Source organism: Camelina sativa, chromosome 8, assembly GCF_030686135.1.
Source record: "Camelina sativa cultivar CO46 ecotype springtype chromosome 8, ASM3068613v1".
In the NCBI taxonomy this organism is placed as follows: Eukaryota; Viridiplantae; Streptophyta; class Magnoliopsida; order Brassicales; family Brassicaceae; genus Camelina; species Camelina sativa.
Window position 1 is genome coordinate 10420118 of NC_141887.1, and position 27439 is coordinate 10447556.

Consider the following 27439-nt stretch of genomic DNA (forward strand, 5'->3'; position numbering starts at 1 on the left):
CAGATCAAGCCTCCGGTCAGGTTTCAGGATTATGATGTAGGTACAGAGGAAGAAGATCTCACTACTTATGTCTGCTGTATAGCTGAAGATAGAGGAAGCACAGAACCTTCCAGTTTTGATGAAGCTATGAATAGTCCTGACAGCGACAAATGGTTAGAAGCTGCGAATGAGGAAATGGACTCTCAGAAGAAGAATGGAACCTGGGGCTTGGTCGACAAGCCTCCAGGGCAGAGTGTTATCAGTTGCAAGTGGATATTCAAAAGGAAAGCTGGGATTCCTGGAGTTGAGGACCCTCGCTTTAAGGCTAGATTGGTGGCTAGAGGTTTTTCTCAGAAGGAGGGCATCGACTATCAAGAGATTTTTGCTCCGGTGGTGAAGCATGTATCGATTAGATACATTCTGTCTGCAGTAGTTCATTTCAACATGGAGTTACATCAGTTAGACGTGAAAACTGCTTTTCTTCACGGCTATTTGGATGAGTATATTCTAATGGAGCAACCCGAGGGTTTTGTTGATCAGAGACATCCTGAGAAGGTTTGTTTGCTCAAAAAGTTGATGTATGGCTTGAAGCAGGCTCCTAGACAGTGGAACAAAAGATTTGATGAGTTCATGGTTCAAAATGACTTCATTAGGAGAGAGTATGATTACTGCGTTTACTACAAGAAATTTCCAGGTGACGTCTATGTTTATCTCTTGCTCTACGTGGATGATATACTGGTGGCTTCTACTGACTTGAGGCAGATTTTTGCGCTCAAGGCAATATTGAGTTCAGAATTTGAGATGAAGGATCTCGGAGAAGCAAAGAAAATTCTAGGCATGGAGATAATCAGAGATAGGCCTGGTGGTAAATTAAAAGTTTCTCAAGAAGGTTATTTGATGAAGGTTTTGAGTAACTTTCGAATGGATCAGGCTAAGTCAGTGGATACGCCCATGGGAGCTCACTTCAATCTAAAGTCGGCCACAGAAGATCAGTTGAAGGTGGAGGCTACTTTTATGAAGAAGATGCTACATCAGAGTGCAGTGGGAAGTATTATGTATGCTATGCTTGGTACCAGACCAGATTTGGCATATCCAATAGGTATAATAAGCAGGTTTATGAGCAATCCAATCAAGGATCACTGGCTTGCGGTTAAGTGGGTTCTCAGGTACATTCGTAGCTCAGTGAATACTTGTTTGGATTGTAGTAGAAAAGGAGATTTTGTTGTTACTGGTTATTGCGATTCGGACTATGCTGCTGATATTGATCATAGAAGATCAACGTCTGGAATGGTTTTTACTGTGGGAGGTAACACCGTAAGCTGGAGATCGTCTCTGCAAAAGATTGTAGCTCTGCTTCAGTTAGTATGTTGCTTTGTCAGGGGCGGTAAAGGAAGCTATTTGGTTGAAAGGGTTAGCAGAAGAACTTGGTTTTCCACAAAAGACGGTGGAGGTTCACTGTGATTCTCAGAGTGCGATTTCACTTGCTAAAAATGCGGTGTTTCATGAGCGAACGACACACATCTCGGTGAAGTATCACTTTATTAGGGACCTTATCAACAAAGGAGAGATCACAGTTGTGAAGATTCCCACCGAGTACAATCCAGCTGACATACTTACCAAGGTATTGCCTATTGCTAAGTTTCAGGAAGCATTGCAGATGCTTCGGGTTGCCAGAAACTGAACTCGTCATGTTGGACGTTAAACAAGTATTCGGGTTTGGGTACAAGGAGTTTCACCAAGTAGAGTAATCTCAGACTAAGGTGGAGATTTGAAGATTATAGTCTGAGATTGGTAAGAGATTAATTCTCTTGAATTGGTTGGTTAAGCCAGATAACCGAGGTTTTATTAAGATCCGGTTTAGGTTATGTGATCCGCTAAGGTTGTGTCATGCGTCCACTCTTCTCTCGGCTATTCTACACGCTTTGCACGTGAGAAGGGTTGTTACACCTATATGTATCTCGTCTCTTCTTCTTCCTTTTATTATTCATTCGTATTTGTAACAGAAGAAGAAAAAGATTATAGAGAGAAAAAGAGAGAGTAGATCGGAGAGATCTTGTAACAGTCGTGATAAGCTCATGTTCGAGCTGAGTTAGTGGATTCCGGAGATCAAACTCCGGCGAGATGTAGGTTAACCACATCGGTTAACCGAACTCGTTAAGTCATGTGTGTGTTCTTTCTCGCTATATCTTTCTTCGTTTCTATTCTGATATGAGAAAATCTAAATCGGCAATCTCAATCATAACAGACTCCCGTGCAACCGTCTCTACGGTCCGCACTCCTTCGACGGATTTACGAAAGGTCACCTCTAGGCGATAGACTCACGTTCCAGGCATTATTTGCTCTCGACTTTTGGACTTTCCTTTACTCATAGGCCTAAACCTTGAGTTTTTATAGGCTTCTTATCAGATCTAAGTCTGCATGCCATAATGTTGGCTCCTCATCGGGCCGAAGCCCGCATGCCAAATATATAAGGAAGTCCAATATTCGTCTCTCGGGTTGCCACCCTTTAGCGAACCCCCGGATCGTCATCCGAAGTCGATATACCAACCATACTCCCAAGCCACAAAGTCTCAGAATATGGCAGTACTAGGAGAACTAACATTCCCCAAGAGTCACGAGCAAACAATTTTGAACACTTTTGAGTCCTATCCCTAACCAGGTTCCCTTCCCGTGGCTAGCGTAAAACAACACAATATCCTACCAACCACATATCCCCTCAGTAAAATACCGCATGACTACACAAGGATAATCTAAATGCCACTAGGGCCGCCACGAAGGCCAAACAAATGTCCTAAACTGGACCGCCACAAAGGCCAAACAAATGTCCTAAACAGGACCGCCACCAAGGCCAAACAAATGTCCTCAATAGGACCATCACTAAGACCACTTGTCCCGAAGGACCGTCACAAAGGCCACTCGTCCCGAAGGACCGTCACGAAGACCACTTGTCCCGAAGGACCGTCACAAAGACCAATCATCCCGAAGGATCGCTTCAACAGGCCACTCGTCCCGAAGGACCGTCACGAAGACCACTCATCCCGAAGGATTGCCTCAACAGGCAACACGTCCCGAAGGACCGTCACGAAGACCACACATCCCGAAGGACCGCCTAAACAGACACATTAGCTAAACAGCCAGCCACAAAGGCCACACAATTGGCTAAAATGCCCGCTACAAAGGGCACACAATTGGCTAAACAGCCCGCCACAAAGGCCACACAATTGGCTAAACAGCCCGCCACAAAGGCCAAACAATATCTCAAAAAGACCGCCACACACAGGCACCAAGAATCAAAAGTCCGCCAAAAAAGCCACACAAGCCCCTCCAAGGCTCACGGAGACACTTCCGCAACATAGACACATAGAAAACCTTGTGGAACGCACGCATGACCTCAGGCAACTCTAGCCTATATGCCACCGGTCCCACTCGCTCCAACACCCTGAACGGACCCATATACCTCGGACTTAACTTCGTCTCTGTCAATGACATGTTCGGACCCCGCAACATGGCCATCTTGAGGTACACTCTGTCTCCTACCTGAAACTCAAGATCTCTCCTCCTCCTATCAGCATAACTCCTCTGCCGATCCTGAGCTTCCTTCATGTTCAGCTTGAGAACCCAAATCTTCTTCGAGGTCTCATAAACAAAATCCGCCCCGAACATGCTCCTCTCCCCCACCTGAGTCGAGCATAACGGTGTACGACATGACCTCCCATACAAAGCCTCATAAGCAGCCATCTTAATACTCGCCTGATAACTGTTGTTGTAAGCAAACTCTACCATGTTCAGGTGATCTGCCCAATGGCCACCCCAATCTAACACACACATTCTCAGCAAATCCTCCAGCGTCTGGATCGTCCTCCCTGGCTGTCCATCTGTCTGGGGATGATAAGTTGTACTCATATGCACTTTAGTACCCAGCTCTGCCTGAAATGCCCTCTAGAACACCAAAGTGAACTTGGAATCCCTATCAGACACAATACTCGCTGGCACCCCATGCAACCTGACTATCTCCCTCACATACTTCTTAGCCTCGACCACTGCTCCATCTGTCTTTTTAATGGCCAGAAAATGTGCAGACTTAGTCAACCAGTCCACAATGACCCAAATAGCATCAAAGGTCCGAGACACTGACAATCCTACCACAAAGTCCATAGTAATCATATCCCACTTCCACTCGGGAATCGGTAGACTCTTCAGTATTCTGCCTGGAACCTGGTGCTCAGCCTTCACTAGCTGGCAAACATCGCACCTCGCGACCCAACTAGCTACATCCTTCTTCATCCTGACCCAATGATAGTACCTCTTGAGATCACAGTACATCTTAGTCGCTCCTAGATGAATGAAGAACCTGCTCGCATGAGCCTCCGTCAGAATCTCCTGTCTCAGCTCCTTATCCTTGGGCACACAAACCCGCCCATACACCAAAATAGTACCATTAGCTGAAACCTAATACTCAGAACCAACATCCTTTGAGGCATTCACCAGCCCTGAATCCTTCTCCTGTGCCAACCACACTCTACTCAGAAAATTTGCCATATCAACTGCCTCCAAACCCAACGACTCCTGAGCCACTGCACACAACCTCAGCGCACTGACCTCTCCTATCAGAGACTCCATATCCTGCTCCTGAGCCGAAGCTACCCTCTTCCGACTCAGAGCGTCAGCAACCAAGTTAGCCTTACCAGGGTGATAGGCTATCTCCAAATCATAATTTTCATCACCTCCATCCACCGCCTCTACCTCAAATTCAGCTTGGGCTAAGTGAATATATACTTCAGGCTCTTATGATCTGTAAACACCTGCACTTTTGCACCATAAAGATAAGATCTCCAAATCTTCAGAGCAAAAACTACAGCAGCCATCTCCAAATCAGCCGCAACTGCCGTGAAGCATAGGCAATCACCTTCCCATGTTGCATCAACACACACCCCAAACCAACTTTGGATGCATCTGTATAAACCACATAGGGCTCTCCCTGCTCCGGCAAAGCCAATACTGACATAGTAGTCAACATTCCCTTTAGGCTTGCAAAGCCCTCCTCGCACTCGTGTGACCAAACAAAAGGAACATCATTCCCTGCCAACTTAGTCATCGAACGTGCTCTGCTTACAAAACCCTGTACAAATCTCCTATAATACCCTGCCAACCCAAGGAAACTCCTGATCTCAGTGGCATTTTGTGGTCTAGGTCAATTTCGGATAGCCTGAATCTTCCCCTGATCTACAGAAACCCCCTCTGCAGAAACAATATGACCCAGAAAAGCCATCTCCCGCTGCCAGAAACTACACTTTCTCAACTCAGCAAACAACTTCTGCTCCTACAGCTTCTCCAGAATTACCCTCAAATGCACTGCATGCTCCTCAAGATTCTTAGAATATACTAGGATGCCATCGATGAAAATGATGACAGACACATCCGAAAACTCCTGAAACACGTTGTTGGCGCGTTAGTCAACCCGAAAGGCATCACCACGAACTCATAAACCCATACCTCTTCCTTCTACTTGACGAACAACACCGACGCTCCCTGATAAGATGAATGAATCCTCTGCTCAACAAATCTTCTTGTTACTTCCTTAGCTCTACTAGACTAATAATCAAGTATGTTGACATCAACTCACCACCATCTGAAAATCAACCCCTCTTGCCCGTCCAAGAACCTCTAGTAACTTGCCTTTAAGGGAAACTTCCTCAAGATGGCTTATTCCAAAAATAGATTTTTCACTTGGCAAATCTCCACAGCAAATCATCAATATGAGCGTAATAAAACAAACAAGTACCATACGTTCGCATATTCTGATTCACCACATCAAATGCCGCCAACTCAAGAAACTTGCCCTACTTCTCCTGAGTAAGCTTACCGAATCCTTGAACCTATCAACCCCGTCCATCTCCAATGAACTTCAACCACCATCTCACCATGATTAGTTTATCCCGCCTCAAAGGCTTCTCGTAAACTTATGTACCTAGCAACCATGCCCTTGTCGGCTCATATCTGCTGCAGCTCCCCTTCCCGGGACTCCAGCACCACCGGCCACACAATCCTGGCGCATCAGCCACACATTAATGACTGCACCGGTCATAGAACCCTGGCCTATCGGCCAACACAACTAAAATCCAAGATTAAACAACCATCAACTCTCGAGGTCTACATTTCGTCGTTATGTTTATATTCACGTCCTAGGCATTGCTTGATCCCAACTCCTCACCCTTAGGTTGCAACCTTCGAGCCATACCGATCTCACTCTCAGACTAGCGTCTTCGAGTTATACTGTCTCACTCTTGGACCACAGTCCTTAAGATCTCGGTATCAGGGGACCTACTGATCCCCTCAGGGGAACATCATCCCCTCTGCCACTCTCGGAGTCCCCAGCCCCTCGAGCTATCGGTATTCAGGGGAATCACCATCCCCTCAGGAGCAACAATCCTTAGCGACTATAATCATCTCCCGACCAAAAGTACCTCATGTGGTCCGAGTATAACATTGCAATGTTACACCTGTCCACTCAACTTATAATATCTAACTAGGCTACCTACCAAACAGATAAATATTTATTCCAACTGCATATGTCCACCTATCCGCCTCTCTAGGCTCGATACCTCTCGAGAAGAATCTCATACCGGTCAATCAACAACGGCTCCATCCTCCTAACATATGATAGAGACTCCTCAACATCCGCAGCCCTCGGCTGCACCCCGCCACATGCGGCACAACTGAAGCCTCCATTGGTACCCCTCTTGGTAACCGCTTCAAAAGCACGCCAACAAATCCGCCAAGCGATCATCTCGGCCCTGAGATCCACCTGGTACAACCCCACACCTGGGTTCCCAGCACCCCGGCATTCTCACCGGCTAACCCTCTCTGGTCCCTTCTGATAAGCTTGCGACCCTTTGACGTGCCTCCTCGTGGAACTCTGGACCACACACTCGTTGGCCTCGGGAACCTGCCCGACCACAACCTATACAACGCCCACATCCACGACCAACAACTCAAACACCCTTAACCACTGCTCTTCCAAGATTAGCGGCTAACAAGCATAAAAAAAACAAACCAAAACCACACAAAGAAACATAACATACCGTGGAATCTCATTGAAGGCTCTAAGATGATGTTCTAGGACTCCATGCCACACACAATTGACTAACTCACATAATCATTCAAAGCATGCAATCCCAACATCAACAACAGAAACCTAGTGAATCCAAACCTAGAACCGTAAGGGCTTTGATACCAAACTGAAATGATCTGACCCGTTTTTTTTAATATAAATAATAATAATAATAATAATAATAATAATAATAATAATAATAATAATAATAATAATAATAATAATAATAATAATAATAATAATAATAATAATAATAATAATAATAATAATAATAGTAGTAGTAGTAATAATAATAATAATAATAATAATAATAATAATAATAATAATAATAATAATAAATTCACTACAACTAGTGGTCTCATACCCACTAGCCACCTAACCACAATCACACCAAAACAGCGGAAATCACAATACCAATAAACCAATAATAAATATCTAATACCAAGTATAACAATTAAACCAATAATCCAAACAACATGATCATAGAACCATCAATCTAGCAATACTCTAATGACCCAACTATAGCAACCTAGCAATGCCTGACAAAATTCAATTGAATCTCTAGAACATCCTCTTCTTCGTTGCTTTGATTACACTATCACACTTTGCCTTTAATGATAAAAAAAAAAAAAAAAATTGCGTAGTATATTCCTTAATCGAGTTCAATTTTGGTAACAACAATTCCAAGTAGTAGTGTACAAGTGTTCTTTACGAGTTTACCGGTTAATAAATATCCCTAAAATTACCAAGAAGATCAATTTCTTGTTTCGGTCACCAAACAGTAAATAGAATTAGTTAAACTTTCCATTTGATTGAGAAAAAACAACAATAAAAACATTCTCTATGTATAATATTATAATTTATACTAAATAAAAGTAGAAGTAAGATTTAAAATAATAAATAAGAATTCGACGTATTAAGATTTCTTTAATAACTAACCGGAATCAGCCATTTCAATATTTAACATTTTTGATATTATATAAATTTTTTTATATTATAATACTTATAAATAAGTGTATGTACAACATCTCAACATCGGCTATAAAAGTTTAGACGATAGTTAGAAATCATTATAAATAAAACTTATACTTCCACTACAAATAAACAGGAATCTTGATTTATCAGACGTCTAAATTTAAAAGATTTATTTGGTTTATTATAGCAAATTAAAATTTCTTAATTGTTTCAAAATATTATAATATTTTAAAAAGTTTAAAGTATTAATAATATTGAAACTTTAGATGTAGTTGAAAAGTTTAAAATATTATAATTATTGAAACTTTTAAAAGATTCAAATATTATAAATACTTAAACTTAATAAAATGTTTAAAAATACTATTAGTACTTTCATAGAAAGTTTAAAATATTATCAAAAGTTTAAGTATCATTAATATTTAACTCTAAAATAATAAAAATGTTATAAATATTTAACTTAAATCTAAAGTTTAAAATATTATAAATATTTAAACTCTATTAAAATTTTAAATTAAGTTTTTATTATTTTAGATATTATAAATATTTAAACTCTATTAAAATATTATAAATATTTAAACTCTATTAAACTCTATTAAAAAATTTGTTTTAATAGTAATTTTAAATTTTTATAAAATAATATTTTATAAATATCATTAGTCACATATAATATTTACCAAAATATATTAAATAAATTCATAGATAGGGTGGGTTCAAAACATAGTATTGTACAAAATGTAAAAGACAAAAATACTGAGAATCAAACTGAAATCGAATCAAACTCATTTATCAAGATACCATTCAAATTTGGTAACTTTGCTTGGGACAAGTAACAAACTAACACCAATGGCAAGTGCGTATACACGTGTTCATTACCAAATTGGTTCATAAATATACCTAAATAAGATCTCTTTCTTTTTTGGTCAACAAAACAGTAAATAGAATAAGTTAAATTTCACATTTGATGGATAAAAACAACAATAAAACATCTAAACAGTAATTTTTTGTTTCTACAAAATTTTTTGCCCCCAAATTTTTTTTTTTCTACAAAATTTTCAGAACTATTTAAATATTGTATTCAAGAAAAAATTACACTATATTAATGAAAATAAATATAAAATTTTAATTACTTTCTAAACAGTACTTTTCAATTATAAAAAGTGTTATTTTAATTTGACATGTTTCACATAAAATAAGAATTTTTTTTATAAATACACTATAATTTGTTTTATTAGTTAATAAGTTGAAATAGTAGAAAATAAAACAGGGGTTTAGTTTTTTAAAATAATAGTATTTTTTATGAAACAAAAATAAATTCCGACATTTTTAATGAAAGGGGATAGCGGAATAGTATATTTAAATCTGAAACCAAGAAAATAATACATTAATGATAAAAAAGAAAAAGAAAAAAAAACAGCGATATACCCAAATCTAATTAAAATAATAATTAAATCAATAAAGTCGTTAAATTACACAGAATTTTTTAATTGCAAGCCAGCGAAGATTTTTTTTTTCTTTTTCTTTTTGATTAGGGAGAAAGAAAGAAACCTAGTGAATGCCCTGAAGACGAAGAAGAAGAGAGACGACAAACAAAACAAAAACAAGTCCTTTCCTTTTTGTAATCTCTCAATTTCACAAATTTCCGATTTGGGTATTGTTTTGAAAAACAAAAGTCAGAATCTTTAGCGTCTGGTTAATGCCTGGGAATCACAGTGAGATTTCGTTGAATGAACAAAACAGAGTCGATAACGATACCAACACGACGACAAGGAAGAAGAAGAAGAAGAAAGATGTAACAATCGTTGATGATGATGATGGTGAGAATCATCAATTGGTAATGATGTCTTCGAAGAGTAGGAATCGATTTTTATCCAAGTTTCGTAAGAAACCCAATTCGCCGAAACCATATTCTTCTTCTTCTGGGTCGCGTGAAGGTGGATGCTTTCGTGTGTTGAGACCTCGTAGGAGAGGAGAAGAAGATGATGATGATGATGAGGTTTCGTCTATAGTTTCTGATCCTAATGATGAAAGGTTTAGTCATGAGATGTTGAGAGTTATGTTAGAGACTAATGATTTCTGCTCTGATGACTGCAATCCTCATCGGTGATTCATTTTGTAAGTTTGATTTTTTTGGGATTTGGGGATGAGGTTGGGGTTTGGGCTGTGATTCTTATTTTATTTGATATATATTTTTTGGGGTTTTTTTTTTTTTTTTTTTTTTTGGATCAATCTGTATAGAATCTTTCTTTTGGAGATAATTCATTAATGGTTATCATTGGTTTTTCTTATAGCTCTGTGCAGTGTATTGAATGTGATTCATATAGCAGAGTTATTATGGGTTGTAGGCTTTCACTGAATTGAGTTTTGCATCTTTAGCTTTTCTAGGAGAGGAGATGATCAATCTTTTTTTATTAAGTTCTGTTCTATTTATAGATTTAGATTGTATTCTGTGCATAATTAATTTAGATGGTTTTTTTTGTCTCTATCTCTAATGTGGCAAATGGTAAGATGGTAATTCAAGAGAGACAGTGGGTGGTCTATTGGTAGAAGTTTAAGTGCTCAAGGTTTAGTCTACTCTATATGTCTGCTATAAGTAGCCTAGAACTGAATGCAGTTGTGACTTGTTAAGGAGCTAGGTTTTTATAAGTATTATCTCGGATTATTTAGGATGTGTGGATTGTTACAGGGTTTTGGTTTGAGCATTTGGTTAAGAGAGAGGGTTGAGAGTCTCTCGTTACTTAATTCTTTCTGGTTTCGTGAACCGAAGAAGAACGCTTAATTTCCTATCATGTCAGCAGTTAAGCAATGAATCTGTCCAAAGAAGAGGAATCATTCTTAAGATGTAAAGATTGAGCTTTGGATTTTAAGTGGTGTAGCAGAGTGATTGTCGGTAGTTTCCATTGAATTGCGCTAGCATCTTTAGCTTTGTAGGATATCTAACTCATTCTGATTTTAGATTGTTTCCAGTTCTTAGTAAATGTGGATGATTTGTGTCTGTGTCAAATGGTAAGATGATAAATGGATAATACAGTGATTTTATTTGAGGTGCTCGAGCTAAAGCCTATAGGTCTACTATAAGATTATAGCTAGTGTAAGACTGAATATAGCAGAGTATAGCCTGTTGTGATGATTGTATGCAGGGAATTTGAGTTCAAGAAGAGTAACGGGAGTGACTTGGTTAGAAAGCAGTTAGTGATGGGTAGGTTTATAAGGATGCCTTTTCAGATCGTTTACGAAGTGTGGACTGTCTAGGGTTTGGTTTGGGCATTTGGTGAGACTTCTTAATGAAGTCTTTCTGGTTTTGTGAAACTGAAGAAGAAAGCTTAACTTCTTAGCATACCAGTTCAAAGTGGAGTTGAGGAACCATTTGCAAGAAGAAACAATTGGATTTCAGTGATATTGCTGAGTGAGTATCGTTACTGCCCATTTCTTAGGTCTACTGGAGCAGATTATATCTGTTTTGTGTTTCCTATGAGTCTATGGGACACTGACTTCAACTCTATGTAATGGCTCTTATTTTTTCTTTTCTGAAATTGCCTATGCATTGGAGTTCTAGAAGAGCTCAATGCTCATCTTCCATGAAGTCAAATCGTGAATCGGTCGCGTTTACTACTGCAGAGACACTGATACAGAAACTAGTCTATATGCTTATGAAAATGGAGTAGAACTAAGGAAACTAGTCAAACTACCTTGTAGACAGCATTTCCACAGTTTATGTGTAGACAAATGGCTAAAAAATCAAGGCGATTTGCAGTCTCTGCAAATTCAATATTCTAAAAAATGGTATACATAGTGGCAGTGAACAAGTGTGAGGAGCATATATTTTCTTTGCTGCTCAGTCTTTGTGAATGTGATGAGCTCATCATCAACATCATTACCTTAAAACCTGTTTATTCTTTGACCATTACAGAGGATGAGAGGAACGAGACAGAGTTGCTTGTCTTTTTTTGGATATAATATTTGTAAATGACCAAAGGGTTAGTGACATAATTAAGATTATTTGTCAACAACTTTTATAATCTCTTTATTAGTATTTTTTGCAAATAAACCTGCAGTTGCAGGTAAATTTATCAGTTTCAGAACACCCGCCTTCTCCTGCCTTAAACTTTGAAGCACACTCAGCATCACACGCCAAAGCTTCACAGCCTTCGGTTGGTGTTATAAGATCTTTTTGACACACTTTCTCTCCTTCTCCTAGGCCTTGTGTTTCCTTTGACACCATCCATAATATAAAAATTAAAACATAATTTCAAATTTTTAATATATTATAAACAAGTGATGAACACAAAATATTGTGAACAAAATGAGAAAAAACGTGAAAATATATTTCATATGTTATATGTATAAAGCAAACCTAGAACAAGGAATGCTATGAAGATAACAAGAAATATGGTTTTACTCATTTTAGATAATATAATAGAAATGAAAACTTCAAAGTAAAATGATAATGACTAATGAGTATAATGATAATATACACTCAAATATTATATATATAACCAGTTACAAAATCTTTTTTCTGTTGGTCAAACACTTTCATTCAAATTAAATCCTCAAAATAGAGATGAGTTCATACAACATACAAACAAAAAAAACACAACAAAGTAGGGATAGGGGTTCTATGAGTTCTTCCAAGGGATTTGCAACTTTAAGTTGAAAAATCTGTTAACACCTTAGTGGATTCGCCCATGAAGACAAACTTCGCAAAATCCTCAACCAACGGGTGGTCATAGAGAGCTCTAGCGGATGACGCATTCGAGCTTGGAAAAGAGTGTTTCACGGGAGAAACATGTAGTGAGCTTCTCGCCAAAATGAGAGGGTTCCAAAGCTTTGGAGCAAAGTCCTTCATAATTTTAAAGACAGACCTCATGACTCTAGATGAAGCTTGAACCGGGAATAGCAAGAGATAGATGTCAAACCGTAGTAGAGCAGGTGGGTCCTCCCTCACATGAAGCTCATAGCCATGGAGGTTAAGGAATTCCACACAAAGCTTGCAGCCGGTTTGGCTCTGATATTTGGTATCATACCTGTAACGCCCCGACCGCCACCTCTCAATGAACCCTATGTCCAATCCCAGTCCATGGGTCCACCTTCCTTAATAGGCCTCACATCCTATCACTAGGCCCGTAAGCCCATCTATATCCGACGGTTGGTTTGCTATGTTCGAGAGATTTTAAAGACTTGTTACCATTCCTACAAATCATCACATGATCTTTCCCTATGTTTGTCCTCACTCACACAGTTTCGACAGTCACTTCCCGCAAAGTCACCCATCCTGAGACTACTCCAGCTCAAACACGCTTAACTCTGGAGTTCTCTCAGGACCCTTGATCGAAAAGATAAGTGCACTTTGGTGACATAGGTGGCCAAATCAACTCTTTTAAACATCTTCGCATGTCCGTAAAACCGGGGTGTCACAAGTCACCCCCACTAACAGATCGCAACGTCCTTGTTGCATACCAAAACCGTCACCCCCGAAGGTGTGAGCCCACTCGACTCTACACTCGTCTGGATTCAGCTCTGATACCACTTGTAACGCCCCGACTGACTTGTTACCGTCCCTACAAATCACCACATGATCTTTCCGTGTTTTGTCCTCACTCACATACTTCCGACAGTCACTTCCCGGAAGGTCACCCATCCTGAGACTACTCCAGCTCAAGCATGCTTAACTCTGGAGTTCTCTCAGCACCCTTGACCGAAAAGATAATTGCACTTTGGTGACATAGGTGGCCAAATCAACTCTTTTAAACCTTTCCGCATGTCCGTGAAACCGGGGTGTCATAATACCCGAGCTTTTGATATTTTGGCGGTAGATGACATGTGGGGACAACAACTAGTGGATACAAGAACACTATCAGATCATAAGCAAGGTTCACGCTCAACAGTGTAGCCATCCAAACATAGCTATTCAAGTGGCCTCTACGGAGATAACTCTCAAGCCATTATGAAGTAACCATGGTTCTTCTACCGAGGAGTACTCTACTAGACCAAGCAGAAGCAAATGGTTCTAAAGAAATTGAGATTGACATAAGCCTATCAAATTCATGTTCAGGTAGAGAGAGTCCACAATCAATGTTACATTCTCAGAGGGGGGGGGGAGGTGGGAAGTAACCCGTTCACAACGTAAGATCGGATTAGCAACCATACTTACTCCTAGTTTTACCCTTTCCAGAGTAGGCTTTGTATCCCTGAAGTAGGCGATTTTGATGGTTGATGAGGCAACAGTAAACAACGCTCCTTGGAGGTGTGATCATAATGCTGTTCCTTGTCAAACCATTTTCAAAACCTCGACACAATAGTTTATCAAACCAACCTAGGAAATCCAATACTCTTCTAGCATGGGATGCAAGACCAGCCAAAACAGAAGTATAAGGTAGCACTAGGGTTGATTTTGAGAGAGAGTTATGAAGACTAGACCTGGACAGAGGAGATCTGTGTCCAAGCTCACAATTTCGATGACGGTTCAACGAGATTCTACACTTACGAAGCTTAGTCAGATGGGTATATGGTAACATGATTGTAGAAAGACATTGCCAGCACCAGTTCCATGGAGTAAATTCAACCTTCAGGTGGAGTCTTCGGCACCGTACTTTGAGAATCGCAACAACATATCGCGTCGTATTGGCAGTCGAGAACGAACGTCAAACCTGAACCAAAGTTGCAATGAGATTGGAGAAAGGCTTTTGTTACTGGGCCGAGGAATGGATATAAGGCCCAAGAGCGTGGAAAAGTCCACTAGGTGTAACCCTAGGGTCCCCTTGGTTAAGCAGGGGACATGCAAGCGAAGCGGCTGCGACGAGGCGAATTGATAATCGAAGGTGGTATATAATCTTCGCCGGTGTGGACGAGGTTCCCAATTCCAGTCTACGCAAGATCTTTATGGGATCTTCAGCAGGGTTTTGCAATGTTCTAGATCTGTAGACACGAAATGAAATTAGGGATCCGGACGGCTTCATCGATGTGAGCAGAGTATGGAACTGGGAGAGATGTACCGGACTATTAGGAGTGATTTGGACATGCTGACATCTTCTATACCTCATGAAACTGAGTTGTCTTTTAGAGCTTGGGTCATAGATTCAGGAGCTAGTCATCATGTTACACATGAAAGAAATCTATACATAGAATACCAAACCTTAGATAGAACTTTTGTTAGATTACCTTAATGGTCAAACAGTTAAGATAGAGGGGACTGGTTACATTCAACTCATAGATGCTTTGTCTCTCTATAATGTGTTGTGCATCCCTGAATTTAAATTCAACTTGCTGAGTGTTAGTGTTATTACTAAATCTTTGAGGTCTAAAGTGAGTTTTACTTTTGATGAATGTATGATATAGACTCTTACTCAGGACCTAATGACTAGGAATGGTAGTCAAGTCGCAAACTTATATGTCTTGAATTTGGATAAATCTCTTGTTAATGTGTCTTGTTCATCTTTTTTGGGTAAGTCTGTCTATTCTATTTCAAAGATAATTCAGAAATGTGGCACAAAAGATGAGGACATCTGTCTATTGCTAAGATAGAGTCTCTCTCTGATGTTCTGGTGTTACCTAAATCAAAAATTAATAAAACCAAAGTTCATTGTCATATTTGTCATTTATCAAAACAGAAACATTTGCCTTTTAAATCATTGAATCATATGCGTGAAAAAGCTTTTGAATTGGTTCATATTGATACTTGGAGTCCCTATTCTGTTCCAACTATTGATGGCTATAGATATTTCTTTACAATAGTAGATGATTTTCGTCATGCAACTTGGTTGTATATACTTTAACAAAAATCTGATGTTTTACATGTGTTTCCTAGTTTTATTAAAATGGTGGAAACTCAATATATGCTAAGGTTTGTTCTGTGAGATCTGACAATGCACATGAATTGAAACTTACTGAATTTTATCTGATTTATCTGAAAAATGGAATGAAGTCTTTTCATTCTTGTCCTAAAACTCTTGAACAAAACTCTGTGGTTGAGAGAAAGCATCAGCACTTATTGAATATAGGTAGGGCTCTTATGTTTTAGTCAGGGATTCCTCTAGAGTATTGGGGGAGGGGGGATTGTGCAGCAGTTTTCTTGATCAATAGGTTACCATCTCCAATCCTAGATAATAAAACACCTTTTGAGAAATTAACTTGTAAGATTCTCGACTATCATAGTTTAAAAACTTTTGGTTTCTTATGTTATTTTACTATTTCATCTAAGTCTAGAATTCAGTTTGAATCTAGGGCTAAGGCTTGTGTATTCTTAGGATATCCCTAGGTTACAAAGGTTATAAGCTGTTAGATATAGAGACATACTAAGTTTCTATTTCAAGGCATGTCATTTTTTATGAGGATATCTTTCCTTTTGCATCATCTAATATTTCAGATGATGCAAATACATTCTTTCCTCATATTTCCCTCCCTACACAAATCAATGATGAACATTTGCCTCTAGCGCAATCATCTTCTGATGCTCCTCACAATATTGATGAGACATCTTCCATGGTTTATGTTCCTTCTGAACTTAAACCAACTCGACAAACAAAATTGCCTTCCCATTTGCAGGATTTTCATTGCTATAATAATACTCATGTTATAACTAAGTCTACAAAAACATCTCCATATCCATTGGCAAATTATATTTCTTAGTCATATCTATCTCAGCCTTTCAGTGCTTTAGTTAATGCCATTAAAAAATCTAAAATTCCTAAAAGCTATTCAGAGGCTCGACTGGACAAGGTATGGGTTGATGCTGTAGGAAGGAGATTGGTGCTTTTGTAAGGAATCAGACGTGGAGTGTTGGTGAATTACCTCCTGGTAAAGTGGATGTAGGTTGTAAGTGGGTATTTACGATCAAATACCATGCTGATGGGAGTATTGAGCGATATCAGGCTAGACTAGTGGCAAAGGGGTATACTCAATAAGAGAGAATTGATTTTATTGAAACCTTTTCAACTATTGTGAAAATGGCAACAGTCAAGATGGTCCTTTCTCTCGCACCTAAAATGCAATGGTCTTTACATCAGTTGGACATATCTAATACATTTTTGAATGGTGACCTCGATGAGGAAATATACATGAAGTTACCACCAGGCTACGCTGAAATTCAAGTAGAAACCGTATCTTCTACTGCTGTTTGTCGGTTATATAAGTCGATATATGGACTGAAGCAGGCATCACGATAGTGGTTTCTTAAATTCAAGACTATTTTGGTGGGTTTTGGATCTTTTGGTTTTGAGACGTGTCATGGTGATCATACTCTGTTCGTCAAGGAGACAAGTGAAAATTTTCTAGTTATCTTAGTGTATGTTGACGATATTTTAATTGCTAGTACAAATGTTGCAGTTGCTGGCCATCTGCGAGATCAATTAAGTTCTCATTTCCAGTTGAGGGATCTTGGTCCTCCAAATTTTTTCCTTGGTATTGAAATTGCTAGGAATGATGCGGGTATCACTATTACTTAGAGGAAGTATGTTCTTGACCTCCTGGAAGACACTAGTTTCTCGGACTGCAAATCATCTCCTATTCCAATGATGCCTGATCAGCAGATGTCATTAATAGGTTTCGTCATAAAGAAATCTTCTAATAAGGTGGTGATTGAGGACGCTAGTGAACCTAGTTCCAACTGTCTTATGCTTTTAACGTCTACTGAGCCATCATCTGATATTGATAGTGCACTTCTTCTTGATGCTAAGCAATATAGGCGATTGATTGGCAAATTGTAATATCTGACTATTACCAAACCCGATATTTGTTTTGCGGTGTCTAAACTGGCACAATATTCCTCAGCCCCACAGAAGTTTCATCTTCAGGCTGCTAACAAGATTCTATGATACTTGAAGGGAACCATTGGGCAAGGTCTGTTTTACGGTAAAGATGATAAATTTTCTCTTCGAGGTTTCTCTGATGCAGACTGGGGAGCTTGTCCTGACAATAGATGGTTAGTGACTGGTTTTTGTGATATTCATTGGCCAATCATTAGTTTCATGGAAATCCAAGAAGCAACAGATGGTCTCAATGAGCTCTGCCGAATCTGAATACAAAACAATGAGCAAAGCTACTGAGTTGATCTGGTTCACATACATTTTGAAGGCATTAAGGGTTCCTTTCTCTCTTCCAGCTTATGTGTATTGTGACAACACATCAGCTTTTCACATTGCTAGTCATTCCATTAATCATCAACAGACTAAACACATAGAACTGGATTGTCATATGGTTCATGAGGCGATTGAAGATGGTATTCTCAAGACTATGTTTGTTCGGATAGACAACCAGTTGACAAATATTTTGACAAAGGCACTTCATCCAGCTCCTTTCCGAGAAAATATTTGCAATATCTACTCACCTCCATCTTGAAGGGGGGGGGGGGGGTATTAGGAGTGATTTGGATAAGCTGGTTTAATGTCTTTGGTTAAGTTAAATAGAATAGATTTTTGGTTTATATTAGTTCCGGTTTACTGTAAATTGTTGTATATAGAGCAACAGTGTAAAGTTAGTTACGATTCAATTAATGAGAAAATCGTTTCACAAATCTCTTTGCTCATGAACTCTATTACGGACAGCTTCTCTATCCTCTGCCTCTAAGTATTAATTGAGTGTCGCCCGTTAATAGTTTAGAAGAGGGTTGAGTGAGTAAAGAAAATCAAAATGATTGAGCTACTCGCCAGAGCAAGATTAAAAGCACATAGGCAAAGTGAAATGGGTTAAGAGGGTTAACTAGGCCTGGGCAAAATACCCGACCCGAAATATCTGTATTGGAACCGAACCGAAAAACTCTGGTTCGGATCGGGTATGGATCTTTCCCAATATATTAGTTGGATCTTAATTGTAAATACTTTTGGGTATCGGGTATTACCCGATCCGAACCGATACCCAATTAGTACCCATGTATATCCGAACATATGTTGTTTATCATTTCACATATGTAATCCTTATGTGTGTTTATTAGTTGAGAATGCCTTGAAGAAGAAGAATCGTATTTATCAGTTTGTCTCCACTCTCCACTACTTATATGGCTATATCTGCGGAATATTTGCTTTTCTTTATAAATTCTATAACCCTAATCCACAATTTGAATCTGGATTCTTTAAATTTCTTCGCTTCTTCTCCTGAATCTCCTCTTTCAGAGACGTTAAAGACTCATTCAAAGGTAAATCCCATTGCTTAGTGAATTTAGTTCATCAATTGACACTTATATTGTATATAGAGTTAACCACGAGAATTTGATGCATTAAACCACAAGTGTTTGGTACTTTAGTTCATCGATTGATTCTTTAGACTGTATATAAAATTGGTTTAGTTATTTTTGTATGACTTTTTTAGTTATAACTTCATGAAATTTGATATAGTTATTCAATTTATATATAGGGTATTTTGGTTATTTATGGGTATTTTGGTTCTAAATGGGTAAAAGATACTTATACCGAATCGAACCCAAAACATATCAGATATATTTTGGTATTCTAAAAAAATACCCGAACCGACCCGAACCCGAAAAAATCTGAACCGAATCCGAACCGAAATTTTTATAATACCTATATGATTCTAAATTATAAACCCGAATTATCCGAAACCCAAATTACCCGAACCGATACCTGAATGTCCATCACTAGGGTTAACGAGGTCCCGACGTCGGCGAGCCATTGCTTCGCCGGCGTCAGAGGAAGTGTAGAGAACGATAAATTATTTCTGATTGATTCTCATTGCTCGTTAGTGATTAATTATCGCTGTGGATTATTGTTGGAAAGAAAATCCATTTGTTCGTTGATAACCTAATTGCAATCGCGCGAGTTAGATTAGATTTGAGTCTTATGTAATGTTCTAAATGACTGTCTTTGTTCCTATTTACAGATTTTCACGCTAAACATATAGTACAACACGCTAAACATATATACGTAGACTGTAGTTATCCACATGCTAATTGCTTGCTAAACATACTAATTATTTGTTATGTATTTGTTTTATTATCCATATGTTTGCATGATACAACAAACAACCATGAAACATGTCAACACATTAACAAGAAATGTATCATAGTAACTATTTTAATCAATATATCATATTTTAACAAATAAGTTATCGCGTCGTAATGAATAGTTTCATCTCTCGTATAAATGCCGGAACAACAATCTTTTGACTAATGGTATTGATAAAAAATGATATTTTTGACAATCACTTTTTTTTTTTTTTAATTTTATGATATTATGTTTTCTTTCTCTAAACCTAACTAAAAAAATTAGAGGTATACAATCAATATACTTAATTTTTTGGTCGTGACCCCAATATTTATATTATGTTTTCCAAAATCATTTCTTTATTATTGGTATAATCGATGATGGTGTATGGGTAACAAAGTAATGCAGCAGAAAATTCTAAGTGAAGCAAGCGTTAAATCTAGTTCAAAAACGATAAACTCGAAGGATAAAACAGTGAAATCCACCAGAAAAGATAAAAGAGATAAACTCTAAAACTTTATTGATAACAATAATATGATTCCTTTTTAGGTTACAACTAAAGTTGTTTATATAATAAAACAAAGCTAGCAAAACCCTAACCTAGAATAGAAAACCAATAGAAATTAACATAATTAAGAATTAATAAATAAAAGCTAAATTAATTAAAATCCTAACGATTATGCTCCTGCATCAGACTCTTCCACTTCCAAGAAAACTCGTCCTCGAGTTGTCTTCTTGGTAAAGAAGTTCATCTCCTTATCCCGCATAGGAAGGAAGTTATGTAGATATCCATCTGAACTCAACTCCTTAAAACTAGTTAAAATCTCTGGCGCTTCCTCTAACGATGGTATCTTCTCTTTTGCAACACGAATTAGTCCATTAGTTTTTATGAAAAACTCATATAGCTTCACCTCACACTTTACTTAAGTGACCATCTATATCTTGCCCGAACTTGGCAGAAAAGAAAATTTTCCAAAAACCTTCACAGGCCGAAATTTTGCACGAATCTCGTCTTTGATGATTTTCACACTGATCGTACACCAGGATTGTGAACGATCTTATCAGATCCGAATTTTGCACAGATCTCATCCCGCCCAAATTACGCTTGAGTTTTATCAGATCCGAATTCTACACAGATCTCATCATGCTTGAGTTCTTCACCAACAATTATGCTCTGGTGTTCAACTATCTCTTTCTCCATAGATTCTTCTTCATTAGAAATCAAATTCTCAACAATCACATAATTGTCTTTGTGGAATCCTAATCTTGTTGATTAACAATCTCGATTGATTTCCAACATCATCTTCACTCCATCTAACCATAATTGGTTTCTCTCCTCCAACATCATCTTCACTCCATCTAATCATAATTGGTTTCTCTCCTCTACATCTTCGTTGATTTGGATTTGGTCCCCTTCGTTTTCCTCCTCCTTGCATCGCGTTAGCAATCAGTTGGGGTAAAGCCGCAACTTGATTAGTCAACGCTGTCAGCAGAGCTCCTAAAGCCTCAATATCTGTTTTGGTTGATGTTTGATCACCCATGGCTGATCAAGCTTCTAAAAAAGTAGGGGAAAACCTGCTCTGATACCAAATAATACAGCGGAAAATCCTAGGTGAAGCAAGCGCTAAACCTAGTTCAAAAACGAGTTTGCAAGCTACAAACTCGAAGGATAAAACTCTGGAATCCACCTGAAAAGGGGTTATGGAATCCACCAGAAAAGATAAAAGAGATAAACTCTAAAACTTTATTGATGTTGGAACAAGATCTACACAACTAGGTCTGGGCATTCGGGTTCGGATCGGGTATATTGGATTTTTGGAGTTTTTAAATTTAGAGGTATAAGACCCGTTCGGGTATTTCTAGATTTCGAGTTCGGATCGGATCGGTTCGGATATTTTGGATTCAGATTCGGATTACCCGAAGTTCACAAAACTCAAAATTTTAATATCTAATTTAGTCTAAATTATTCAATAATGTGCAATATATCTGAAAATTTAGAGTATTTTTTTATCCAAATTTACTAAGAAACAGTTTAAATACTTGGAATTATCTAAAATATCTAAAAATCTGAATATTTTTAACACTTATATTATTAAAATTATAAATATTACTAATATATTACTACTATATATAAATAATATGGGTATATTTGGATACCCAGTCGGATCGGATTCGGGTTCGGGTAAGAAAAGTATGAAAACATTACTAAATATGAAAAGGGGAAAAATGCCAAAAAAAACTTGAAGTTATTTTTATTTGTACGTTTAATACCCAATGGTTTTGGATTGGAATAAAAAAACATCAAAAAATAAAAACGTGTTATTTAAAACCCAAAATAATTAGTGTTGTTGTTTTCATACCCATGATTTTTCAATAAAATCAAAATTCCAATTTTGTCCTGATTATCTAATTAATTATTAATTATTAATTTAAAAACTTTCGGTTTTCTGTTAACCATATCAAATCGAGAGTTAACCGGTATTTAATTACTCTTAAACTGTTTCTTCAACCTTGCGCTAACAGTTTGGATATTTTTTGATCTAGATGGAGCAGACTCGATTGGGGAACAATTCTCGACTAGTTGTTGTGTTTATTTTTTATTTTTGAATCATACAAAGAAGAAAAAATCGGAAATCACATAAACTCTAAAAAAAACCATGGAAGTATTAAGCTTGGAACCAAAAACTAAATCAAGAGGATTCGGAGAACTTGCAGGAGAAGCAGTAGCATCAATCAAACTCATCCCCAAGTAAGGACCCATGGAAATCATCTCAGAATAGTTGTTAGTTTGGTAATTAAAAGTGTGACGGTTCATTATAGAACTCAAAGACTCGAACCCAGAATTAAATCAAACCCTATAAACCCGTTCACACCATCTAAACCCAAATTTTCCAACTTAAAAAAACAAGATTGAAATTTAACAATTAGAAATCAAATCCAAGCTCAAATCCAAAACCCCAAACCCTCCTTTGATCAGATTTCAAAAAAGATACAAACTTTGAGGAGGTGAATCATCTTACGCCATGGAAGAGAGCCGAACGAAGCTTGAAACTTCTTCACCTTCTCTCAACCCCAATTTTTTTTTTTTTTTTCCGTTTGTTAATTTCTTAAAGTTTTAGAAAGATTGCTTAAGAACTATAACAAAGAATAACTCTCTTTATTAATCTCAAAGGAAACTTACTCAAAACCTTTAAGCTCTCTCAATCTCTTTCAATTACAATCTCTCAAAGCTCATAAGTTGTGCTACACTTTAGCACCTTTTTATATATAAACTATATTTCCAAAACCACTTTTTTTAGAAAACATACTTTAGATAACTCCTAAAGAAAGTAAAACTAACATATTCAATATGTATATTTAGATCCTCCTAAATATACTTAGCTTGATCTCCAAGCTACTTCAAGCTTATACCAACATTTTCCCCCTTAAGCTTGAAGTCTTCTTTCAACTCTTCTTGTACTCCAATAAGATCTCTCATTTCCTTGAACGTGATCCTTCCAAGTGCTTTAGTCAAGATGTCAGCCTTTTGTTCATTGCCAGGAACATGTTCAACTTCAATTTGCTCTTTCTCCACACACTCCCTTATGAAATGAAATCTTCGATGGATGTGTTTGCTACGGCCGTGAAACACTGGATTTTTGGTAAGAGCAATAGCGGACTTGTTGTCAACTCGTATCTTCACTTTGAGACTTGCAGTTCCAATGATCTCAGCAAGTAACTCTTGTAACCAGATAGCTTGTTTAGCGGCCTCGGTGGCTACCATGAATTCGGCTTCACATGAGGACAATGCCACCACCTGTTGCTTGTGTGAATTCCAAGTGATTGGACACTCATTAAGATAGAAAACATGCCCGGTCGTGCTCTTCCCATCGTCTTTGTCCACACTATGACTACTGTCACAATATCCTACCAAACCCAGCTGGCTTCCTTGCTTGAAAGAGAGACCATGAGAGAGTGTACCTCGAAGATACCTCAAGACTTGTTTCAACGCTGCACCATGTGATTCTCTTGGTTCATGCATGTATCGACTTAACACTCCCACACTAAATGAAAGGTCAGGCCGAATATGAATCAGGTATCTAAGGCATCCTATGTTTCTTCTATAGCTTTGTTCGTCGATTCGTTTCTCATTCTCCGCCTTTGAAAGCTCCAAACCAGAAATCATTGGTATAAGAACCGGATTGCACTCACTCATTCCAGCTTCTTCAAGAATTCGTTTTGCATACCTTTCTTGTTTTAAAACGATCCTGCCTTCTTCTTGAATCACTTCAATGCCTAAGTAATAAGTGAGCTTTCCCAAGTCGCTCATCTCAAACTTGTCTGCCATATTCCTTTTGAACTCAACTATCAGGTTTAAGCTTGTTCCCGTGACTAGTAGATCGTCTACATACACCGCAACAATTAAAAGACTCTTCTCATCTTGTTTCCTGTATAGCGAAGCCTCCTTGGAGCATCTTATGAAGCCTAGTTCCTTGAGAATTGAATTCAACTTTGTGTTCCAAGCCCGTGGAGCTTGTCTTAGACCATAGAGAGCCTTATGTAACTTATACACCTTTTCTTCACATCCCTTTGTTACAAAGCCTTCTGGTTGTGTAACAAACACCTCTTCTTTTAGTTCCCCATGAAGGAACGCAGTCTTCACGTCAAGGTGATGCACTTCCCACCCGTGTGAAGCAGCTAAGGCAACGATGAGTCTGATTGTTTCGATGCGAGCTACTGGAGCAAACACTTCTTCGAAGTCTACACCATGTTTCTGTACATACCTCTTTGCTACGAGTCTCGCCTTATGCTTGTTTATGGTGTCGTCAGAGTTCCGCTTGACTTTAAAGATCCATTTCAAGCCAATTGGCTTCACACCAATGGGACGATCCACTAAGCTCCATGTTTTGTTCTTAACAATCGATGAGATTTCTTCATCACAGGCGTCTCTCCATTCTTTGTGTTCGCTTGCCTCCTTGAAGTCCCAAGGTTCCCCATTAGTTGCCAACAACAGGTAGCCAGTTTCGATTTCTGCTAGAAGTATATAGTCGTTAAGATAACCCGGTGTCGTTCTCGTTCTCGTGGATCGTCTCATAACCGGTTCGATTTGATTCGTTCCTGGTTCGTGGTTAACCTCTTCGATCACATCCGATTCAGCTTGGTTTTCTGGTTCATCATCGAAGCTTTCTTCTTCTTCCCCATCACATGCTCTGTTTTCCTTACTTGCTCTGTTTTCCTCTGTTACTTCATCTTCTCCGCTGTTTCTGACACCATGATTTCCAAACTCTCCAAAGTTAATGGTAAACGTTCCTGGTTCTTCATCGAGCTCCAAATTTGACAAATTCCACTTCCAGTTTTTATTCTCATCAAAAAATACATCCCTGTTTACCACGACTTTGCGAGACGAAGGATCTAAGAGTCGGTAGGCTTTTGAGCCGGGTTCTGTTCCGAGGTTCACAAGTGGTTTCGATCTATCATCCAGCTTCCTCAGGTGTTGTGTTTCAACTTTTGCATAACTCACACATCCAAACACTCTGAGGTGTTCTACATTAGGCCGCTTGTTCTTGAGAGACTCGTAAGGTGTCTGATTGCTTAGAGTTCTTGTTCCTACTCTGTTAATGAGATATGTAGCATGTCTCACAGCTTCTCCCCATAGATAATTTGGCATGTTCATGTGTTTTAGAAGGCTTCTTGTCATCTCCAATAATGTTCGGTTCCTTCTTTCAACGACGCCATTCTGTTGCGGTGTGTATGGAGCAGTTAAGTGTCTAGCAATTCCTTCTTTCTCGCAGAATGTTTGAAACTCGTGAGAAACAAACTCTCCACCTCTATCGGTTCTCAATGTTTTGATCTTAGTTCCAATCTCTTGTTCAACCACTGCCTTGAATCCCTTGAACTTCTCAAATGCTTCACCTTTCTCCTTCAGAAGTATTGTCCACATGTATCGAGAGTGATCATCAATCAACACAAATATATATCTCTTGTTCGCGGCTGTGGGAGGGGAGATAGGTCCACAAAGGTCCCCATGAATGAGCTCTAAAGCTTGTGAGGAACGATACGAGGTTGCTTTAGGGAACACTTGTCTTGTTTGTTTTCCCAACAAACATGACGTACATACTTCCTTCCTTATCGGAGCACTTGCTATTCTTATGACCATTTGCTGTGACGCCATTGTTTTCAATGTTTCAAAGTTGACATGTCCTAAGCGAGCATGCCACAGTGCTGATTCACTTAGTCTTTCAAGCTGCAGGCATCAAGAATTTTCGATTTCCATGTCAATCTTATATAGCCTGTTGCGAGACCATCTCGCCTTTACCAAGAGGTTACCTTCTCGATCGTGTAGAGTTAGCTGATCTTCTCTCATTCTGACATCACAGCCTGATTCTGTTGCTTGTCCCAAGCTTAGAATGTTGCTTCTTAGGTTTGGTATGTAGTAAACATCAGCTAGTATCTTCTTCTCTCATCCTTTGGTCATAAACAAGATTGAGCCCTTTCCTTTTATATCAATGCATGAGTCATCACCAAATCTTACTCTTCCTGTGATAGACTCGTCAATTTTGTTAAACCAGGCTCGATTTCCTGTCATGTGGTTACTAGCACCATTGTCTAAATACCAAGCTTTATCCGAGCAACTATCAAATTTCATTGGTTATACATTCTTCTCATTAAGAAAGAAAATCTCGTGCATCATAAGTGACTCAGCTTCTTGAGTATCTTCTTCACCATTCTCTTGAGTTTCCTGAGCCTTAATCAACTTGAGCAAACGATCTGGACAATCCGAAGCATAGTGACCTTGTTTATCACAACGATAGCAGGTTATTCTCGACTTGTCTCTTTGTTGATAGCCGAATCTTCCTCTGCCTCTTCCACGGCCTCGACCTTGTCCTCTGCCTAGTCCTCCTTCTTGTGAATACGTGTTAGCATACATGAGTTTGCTTTGGTTGTCTTGTGAATCCTCTTCATCATAGACTCTTTCTTCATATGTCTTCAATCTTCCTACTATATCCCCAAAGGTTGTGGTCTTGAGATCAAGAACTTGCTCAAGGGATGCAATTATGTGGATATATTTTCTTCTGGGCAAGCTCTTGAGAAATTTCTTCACAACTTTTGATTCTGCGAGTGTTTCACCCAGTGATGCAGATTTAGTAGAAATTTCGGACAGTTTGCCAACAAACTCATCAATCGTATCACTTTCCTTCATCTTAAGCCTATCAAATTCGGCCATAAGAGTTTGTAGCCTTGCTTCACGTACTCGCTCAGCCCCGAGATTTCTTGACTTTATTGCATCCCAAACTGCTTTTGCAGTTACTTGATTACCGACTTGTAGGACTAAGGATTCAGAATGGATTGGAACAAGAGGGCTCGAGCTAAGTCGTTCTTCTCTTCATCATTAGAACCAGGATCGATGGTCTCCCAGACCTTGTGCACACGAAGCGTAGCATTCATCTTCATGGATCACACGGTATAG

The 27439-nt window shown here is 38.5% G+C and overlaps 1 protein-coding gene and 1 pseudogene across 1 annotated transcript; one reads left to right on the top strand and one right to left on the bottom strand.

Moving 5' to 3' along the window:
• Positions 1–9540: 9540 nt before the first annotated feature.
• LOC104706968 (uncharacterized) lies at positions 9541–10350 on the top strand. Its single transcript, XM_019229045.2, has one exon. The coding sequence runs from the start codon at positions 9759–9761 to the stop codon at positions 10167–10169; it is 411 nt and encodes a 136-aa protein (XP_019084590.1). The 5' UTR covers positions 9541–9758; the 3' UTR covers positions 10170–10350.
• A 16081-nt stretch (positions 10351–26431) lies between these two features.
• LOC147939893 (uncharacterized) lies at positions 26432–27196 on the bottom strand (annotated as a pseudogene).
• Positions 27197–27439: the final 243 nt, after the last annotated feature.

Excerpts from the sequence above, each read along its gene's own strand:
- LOC104706968 (XM_019229045.2), top strand. The coding sequence starts at position 9,759 with ATGCCTGGGAATCACAGTGAGATTTCGTTGAATGAACAAAACAGAGTC.